Here is a 7,859-nt window from a genome sequence, read left to right on the forward strand (position 1 = left end):
TTCTTTCTTTCTTTCTCTGTAAAGTGGTGACCAAAATACCTACCTCTTTGTGATAATTTGAGGAATAATTAATATATTACAAATAAAGCGTTTAGCCCTAGCAGGTTTGGCTCAGTGGTTAGAGTGGGTTCAATCCTGGCCAAGGGCACTTACCTCGGTTGCAGGTTCCATCCTCAGCTTGTGGAGGAAGCAAACAATCGATGTGTCTCTCTCACATCGATATTTCTCTCTCTCCTCCCCCCCCCCTTCCACTATCTCTGAAAAACAATGGAAAAAATATCCTCAGGTGAGGATTTAAATAAATAAATAAATAAATAAATAAATAAATAAATAAATGGTTTAACCACATACCCAGAATGTAGAAAGCCTTCCATAAATAAGAGCCACTGTGCCCACTCTTGTCTTTGCTTGCTCTCTCTCACAGCCCTTCCTCAATCTACACCACAGTGTACCTGTCACTGTAGTATAGCCACCACTGTGCAGGCCACCTTCTCCATTAATATGTAGATACAATTTAGAAGAAATTTTCTAGTTGGTAATATGTACCAAGATCAATGAATCGATAATTTTCTATTTGATCAGAAATAATTTTAGGAAATCACCCAAGGAAGTAATCAGTTGCACCCAATTTATGCACCAGTTTTAATTGTAGCATTATCAGTAGTAGCAAAAATTGGAAACAACTTAAATACCCAATAAAAAGGGTTTTTCTAACTTTGCAGCTATTAACATTTATTTCTTTAAGGAATATTTACTTGCATAGAAAAATGCAACCTAATGGTAAGAGTTAAAGATCAGATTATAAGACTGAATATCTACTAACACTTCAATATTGAGCTATCTCCTATGCCTGTGTGGTCCAGAGTAAAACGGGACTTATCTTTGGCGACGTTAAAGAAAATTTTAATGTTCTTTTTATACTTTTATGGGCTTTACACTTTATACATTTTTATTTATACTTTTAAAATTTATACTTTACTCTTTTATTTACTTATTTTAAACCTCTTTTATATTTTTTAGACTTTTCTAAATTTTCATAATAAATATGTACTACTTCTTCAATGAGAAAGTTTTCTTTAAGTGAATAGATGCCAGTGCATGGTAGAAATAAATGTATGCTGATCACAGAATCAACCAGCACACAGGTAAAGTCAGTACTAAAAGGTATTTTAAAGATCACCTGATCCAACCCCTTTATTTTACAGATGAGAAAAACTGAAACTGAAGCTCTAAAGCCATTTCTTTTTACTTCCAGCAGAAAGAGAGAAATAAACAGTTCTATTTTATAGCCAACATGAGCTAAGTCCCATGTTTCCTTGACTATGTTCTTTGCCCCCTCTGCGCACAATAACACTTGTGACCCTCCTCCCCTCACCCCTCACCCCGACCCCACCCTGCCCAGTCTCTCACCCCAGCCCACCCCCCACATCACCTCACCACTTGTTGTACAGTCCGTGTCATTGACAGAAATTCCCTGGACTCCTTCTGCCGGTATTCAGGAAGAAACTCAATGTTGGTGATGCGAAACATTCCAACAAAGTAGAAAGCATCTTTGCTTTCCGTCTTGCCTGAAAGACAGGAGAAAGGGCAGGTAGGGGCTTTCCCGTATGTGTGCTGATGAGGCATTACTGATCTATGCCAGTATCAGCTCCTGAAATGATTTAGTTTTAGGCAACTACATATTCTACTGGTTCACAGCTTAAAGAGTTCAAAATGCAATTAATAACATCTCTTTCGTCAGCAGTATATCACCATTTCCCTTAGGATATTCTCTCTATCAGCTTCTGACAAATACTTAAGAACAAGACTAAAAGATAAAAGATACACCTCTTAGACATTCTACAAGTCACAGAGTCACTAAGGGACCAGAAAGAATATATATAAATTTTATGGATCCCAAGTCTGTGGAAAGTAAGGAGGTAAGAAATGTTTATCGTCAAGCTCTGAGGAGAAGTGAGAGCAGTGGGAGAAAAGGGAAGGGCCCCCAGTGGACCTGCACTGAGGCCCTGGGCGCTCATCCTCCGTCTGACTTGCGTCGCTGCTACACCGGCTGCGGGGCCAGGCCTCAGTTCTGTGCTGTGCAGGGAAAATTCATCCTCCCGATGAGCCACAAAGTTTGGTCCTCAACTGTCAGGTCACTTTTGCTCAGACACTTTGCCTAGTGAGGACCATGGCTTTGGGTATCAGGTCTGCCCAGAAACAGGCAAAGACACAACTGTGTCTGGGTTGCCTTCAGACAACAGGCAAAGACACTGCTGTTGTTTGAGAAGAGCTTGGGGAAATGCGGGCTTTCTTTTCTGCCTTTTCTTTTTGTTACCAAAGACTTCCTCCTGTGTGGCACCATCCCCCAGGAACCCATGGCAGTGGTGATCTCTTTCCTGTGGCACCAGCCCCGCTGTATCATGACTTCCGTCGGGATGGCTGTCCTTCTAGAGGAACAGGACCTTCTTTTTGTCTCTCAACCCCTAACATAGAGTAGCCAGTGCCTGACTTAGCTTTGAAGCTCAATGAGTGTTTGTGGGAAGTAAGGAAGAGAAGAAGGAGAGGAGAGGAAAAGCACGTGGAAATGCTAAATAATCGGTGATGGCTGAATTAAAAAGATGGTGCATGAGAATCATGCTAACTGAAATAAGTCAGATGAAAAAAGGACAAGAACTGCAGGACTTCATTCATATGTGGGATATAAAACAAAAAGCAGCAAATGAACAAACAAACTCATAGACACAAACAGTAGGGTGGTTACCAGAAGAGAGGGGGTGGAAGAAGGGTGAACAGGTAAATGGGGTCAAACATATGATGATGGAAGGAGACGAGGCCTCGGGTGGTACACACAGCGGAACGTGGAGATGAAATACTATAGAACTGTACATCTGAAACTCATATAATGTTATTAACATATGTCACCCCATTAAATTTAATAAGAAATAGAAAAAAGAAGGTAGAGCCTTTGTGAGTGATAAGAAGCGACCTTCCTTGTACGACCCACCCAGGGTCCCATTAGTTCCAAGCAGTGGAGTGAGGCAGTGGAGAGGGGAGGAGGGGCACAAGGTAAGGGGCAGATCTAGGACAGAGGCCTGAGCTTCTGTCCTAGATTTGTTCTTTCAAGTTAAGTAACTTTGGATGGATCACTAGACCTCTCATATAAAACGAAGATTGTTTTGTTGCTGATTTTACCAGGGAAGTGCTTCTTTGCGGTTTTTCCCCCCTTGCAGACTTTTTAAAATTTGAATGCGAGCTGTGGCTTCTATCTGGAAGCTCACACATACACATCCTTCTGGCATCAGTAACTACTCAAGAGGAAGCATAACAACAATGTAAGGGAGATCAAATTGGTCTTGAATTGACTACATTGATCCAACTAGCTCAGCCCAACACATAAGACTCTGCTTGGTTTCCCTGACGAGCTGTCTACACTATTTCTTCAGGCCACCCTCCACACCCAAATTTGATGTATTGAAACTAACCACTGTTGTTTGTTGAACAGTTCTCACTTGTCCATACCAGTTTCCCTTTGCTCATACTGGTCTGTCTTCCTGAAAGGATCTTCTCTGACTTTAACACAGCCAACAAACTACTTCTATACAATGACCATCCAAAACTTTATACAAAAATACTAGGGCAATGCAAATGTATCAGTTGAGGGCCAGAAGAGAACTGTTGAGACATAAATTGATTTGTTCTGGGTTGGGATTATTCGTCTTTTGTGTTTGACTTAATTGCCCATTGACTTGATTTCCTGCCCCCCCACTAGGGTGTAAGAACAGAGATTCTTCCTATCTACCACTCCGTCCCCAAGCCGATCACAGGGCCCAGCTCTTCATGTGAGCTCATCACAGCTCCAAGATGTGTCAAATGAATTTCCAGAAACCAGTTCATGAAGCCTCTTCTGGACTCTACCCTGGGTAGGTTGGTTGTCTCTTTTCTATGATTATAAAGTGATTACTTAAACAAAAAACACACCAAACAAATAAACAAAAAATAAACTCTCATGCTCTTGCAGCACTAAACTGTGAGTTTTTTGAAAGTAGAAAATCTGTGAGTTTTTGAAAGGAGGAGATGCATCTTGGTATGCCTGATGTCTTGCATTGTGCCACACAAATTATAGGTGACCTGAACTGCTCAAGACAATATTCATTAATTCTTTACCTATAAATCTTGCTTTCCAAACAAATTTTAATATCCTTGATAGAACACATATCCTGTATTAAACATATTAAGATGTATAGAGTGGGAAGTCTAGCATAAGTCAACAAAGGCTACAGTTGCTGCTCTGCATGGGTTAGTATTCTCTATGGAAGAATTTAGCTATGACTCCCATCCAATCAATCAGATAGACAAAAACATAAAAACAGAGGAGAGAAAGGCTCACGAGTACAATGAAGCTCAGAGAGCTGGAATATCAGGTTGCCTAGAAACGGGCAGTGGGTGGAATGAGGAAATGAAACAGCTTAGCATTCCATTCATTTCTAAAGCTAAAATTGGACTAAATGGATTACATTTCTGAACTAGTGAAAGTTTGCTCCTGAGCACCCTCCTCAGCTCTTTTCATCCTATCTCCCATCTCTGCTCCTCTTGCTCACCTGTGGGAACAAAGCAGTAGTAGGGAAAGAAGAAAGGGGACAGACAATTCTGGTTTCTTCCTCCAAAAACCTCAAGAGTTTCAGAAATGGCTATTAGTCTGAGAAATAAGAAAAGTCTATCAGAAACACCCAGGGTCAGATCTGGCCTGCATTTCTCCTGCTGACCTCGCAGGGTAAGCCCAAATCCAATGGAAGGTAGATTTTAACTCACTGATGTAGAGCCACAGAAGAGTCCAGGCTATGACTGCCAGAATGAATAAAAACACCGTGAAGAGAATGATTTTGTTCTGGACATTCCAAAAGGGAGCTTTCTTCTTGGGTTGCTTCTTGGGTTTGGCTTTGTTGATGGGTTTTCTCGGTGGTCGTCTCCCTGGTGGTCTCCCTGGTGGTCTCACTGGTGGTCTCGCTGGTCTCCCTGGCAGCTTCCCTGGGGCACTGACCACCTGAACTGAGATATTGGATATCTTTAAAAAAAAAAAAAAAAAAGATGTATTATTAATTAGAAGTAGTCTAGAGCTTAAATGGAATCACTCAGTAAAGAGAATCTTGGTGCTAAAATGTCTAAATATGTCAGTCAAATGATTTACTTAAATGCAATAAATTGACTTGCATTGAATCACACATTGAAGATCAGAAAAAACACACAGACATTATGTGAACTCCAGTGAAATGGTTCCCAGGTCCTCTCCTCAACTCCCCAGTTTGGCTAAATAGATGCTGGAGAGGATAGGCCTGAATTTCATAGAGTGTAGACTAGAGGAACTGAAGGTCAGGAGGTTAGGATTCTCTGTGGGTCGATTCCTGTGTACACAGCTGTGAAGATGCGTGTGTATTTAAAATGTTTGTATTAAAATAGCTCTTCTCCCACGACCAGTTTCTTCTGGGCTGGAACGAGTTTGAAAATAACAATAAAAGTTCCTCGGAGAAATGAGTCGATTTCCTAATTATGGCTTCAGGACTGAGCGGTAGGAGGAAGGCGTGAAGGCTGACATTGCGGTGAGTAGGATGGGATCAAGGTGCTTGTTTCACCTTTGCCGCACATGCATGCCCGTTTATGCCAGTCACTGCACTGATCCGTACCTCAATCACAAACGAAAGGGTGATTACAAAATAAAGAATTAAAGAGAGAGCTCAGAGAAAATTATTGGCTTTACTGTATTCATGTGCAAAATGTTATATGCCAGAGGGAAAAATACATTATTTAACTCTTTCCCCTCTTTTCTTTCTTTCTCCTCAACCCTCTGCCATTTGATCCCGTGAATTCTTTAATAATGTATGCGAGAGTTTAGCTTCTTTGGAGGAGAGATTTATACATGTCAGGGTAACTAAACTCCAGTGATGAAATGACTTTTAACCACACATTCTCTTAAAGGCAACAATCTAGAACACCAACTCCAAAGAAATAATCTCTCTTCTGAGCTCTCCTAAGAGCTCTCTCATTCCCTGTTCCTCTCTCTTACCCCTCCCTTCAAAGCACATGTCTTCTGGCCTTTGCTCCTACCAATCCGTGGGATAATATGTGGCAAGTACATTCTGAATTATTCATGGCTCCCCCATTCTTTTTTGCCAAACACCGTTGTCATCCCCTGGAGTGAAATGTCCCTCCTGGTGAAACTGAACGAGACTAGACCTCATTTCGTGTGATGTCCTGCAGGACTGAGGATGATATTTCTAAAGAGAAAAACATCCCACTGCAGGATGAGTTGATTACGGTGTGAAGCTACTTTCAAATATCCCCCCCAAAGAAGTAAAAGAGGAAAACACATAGAAATGCCAGCACGCATAGAACTGACAAGGCCAGGGTTGGGGCCTTGAGTGCAGGAACACATTATAGGCAGTCTCAGTTAGCACTGATTAAATTTTAAAGTGGAATTTGTGTAGAGATCAGTACAATTTCCCTGGAGTTTTAGAAAAACAGCTGCACGTCAGTTGCCAAGTACAGCACTTCAAAACAAGCCCACATTTGTAAAATCCATTAAGTAACGGAGGAGGGGAAGGTATTTCATTATTGTTCCCCTTATTTTTATATAGTAACATGGTCTCATTTCACTAACAGGGTCAACAATAAGTGGCACTCAAGTAACAGAGGACGCTTCCCATGCGGTACTTACATTCACGTCAGCAGGTTTGGATGAAACATCGTTGTTTTCTTTGTCCATTTTTAGGAGTTCCGCATGTGAGCCTCCAACGGTGTCTCACAGCCAGCTCTCACTCCCTCACATTCTCGCTCGAGAAGAACTGGTCACCGCGTTCAAGCTAGCTTTCAGAGGAAAGGAATCAATTTACCTCCACCGGGTCCAGTTCAGAAACTGAAGCTGCCTCATTGCTATATAGTGAATGTTAAAGGGACCTAGCAGTCAGCTTTGCGCCCCAAACTAAAGGTTTCTTAATGTAACTCTAATGTGAGTCAGGCCCCTCAGAGCTGAGCCTCAGGGCAAGGTTGCCTCGCAAGGATACTGTCCAACAACCCCCAAATATTTACAAATCATTTAAATTTTTGCCAGCCTCTACTAAAGAATATTAAAAGATCTAATTTATAACCCTCGGCTCCACTTCTTACAGATCCCCACATCCCATTGCTCTTGCTCTGGAAGCTTGTCTCCAATTTAGCTCTCGGCTTTCCAGCTACCCTCTGAAAATCCCTGTCAAGAGGATTTTTCCCCCCCTTTTCCTCCCCCTCCTCTTGCAATCCTCAGTAAACCCAGGCCCTTTTGGATAAAAGTCTCCTGTTCCCATCTCTCCCCTTCTCCCCCACGTCAACCTGAATTCGGTTCAAGCTGGGGAGAGGAGGGAAGTGGTGAGGGGCCTTGTCAGAATTTTGCTCAGGAGGCAGGGGAAGGGAAAAGGCTAGGATTGCTCATACATCACACACCTTGTCCTTGTGACAAGGACATGCTTCCCTGCAGGCACTGGGCATCAGTGGAAAACTAATCAATCGCTCCTTTCTTTTCTTTTTAAAACCCTCACCTGAGGATAGGTTGCTATTGATTCTAGAAAGAGAGAAACATCTAAGTGTGAGAGAGACGGCCACCTCCTGTATGCACCCGACCGGGGACCGAATCTGCAACCTGGGTATGTGCTCTGATCAGGAATTGAACCCATGACTCTTTGGTACACGAGAGGATGCTCCAACCGACTGAGCCACACTGGCCAGAGCTAGTCGATTGCCCTTTAAAGAAGAAATACTGCTCTGCTGACCCAGACACAAACTTCCTTATCATTCAAGGGCTGGTCATAAGAAAGCAAGTGAGAAACTGCCTGCTGAAAGTGGTTAAAGAT

The 7,859-nt window shown here is 42.2% G+C and overlaps 1 protein-coding gene across 1 annotated transcript in view; it reads right to left on the reverse strand.

Moving 5' to 3' along the window:
- The window catches only part of TMPRSS7 (transmembrane serine protease 7), a 35,968-nt gene extending 28,746 nt beyond the window's left edge, over positions 1-7,222 (reverse strand). Inside the window, exons 1-3 of the mRNA XM_081138312.1 lie at positions 6,692-7,222; positions 4,792-5,044; positions 1,438-1,568 (exon numbers count right to left, since the gene is read on the reverse strand). Coding sequence (XP_080994438.1) covers positions 1,438-1,568; positions 4,792-5,044; positions 6,692-6,739 — 432 coding nt within the window. The 5' untranslated portion in view covers positions 6,740-7,222. The remainder of the gene's footprint in view (positions 1-1,437; positions 1,569-4,791; positions 5,045-6,691) is intronic.
- Positions 7,223-7,859: the final 637 nt, after the last annotated feature.

Source organism: Miniopterus schreibersii (assembly GCF_964146895.1).
Source record: "Miniopterus schreibersii genome assembly, chromosome: 5".
Lineage (NCBI taxonomy): Eukaryota > Metazoa > Chordata > Mammalia > Chiroptera > Miniopteridae > Miniopterus > Miniopterus schreibersii.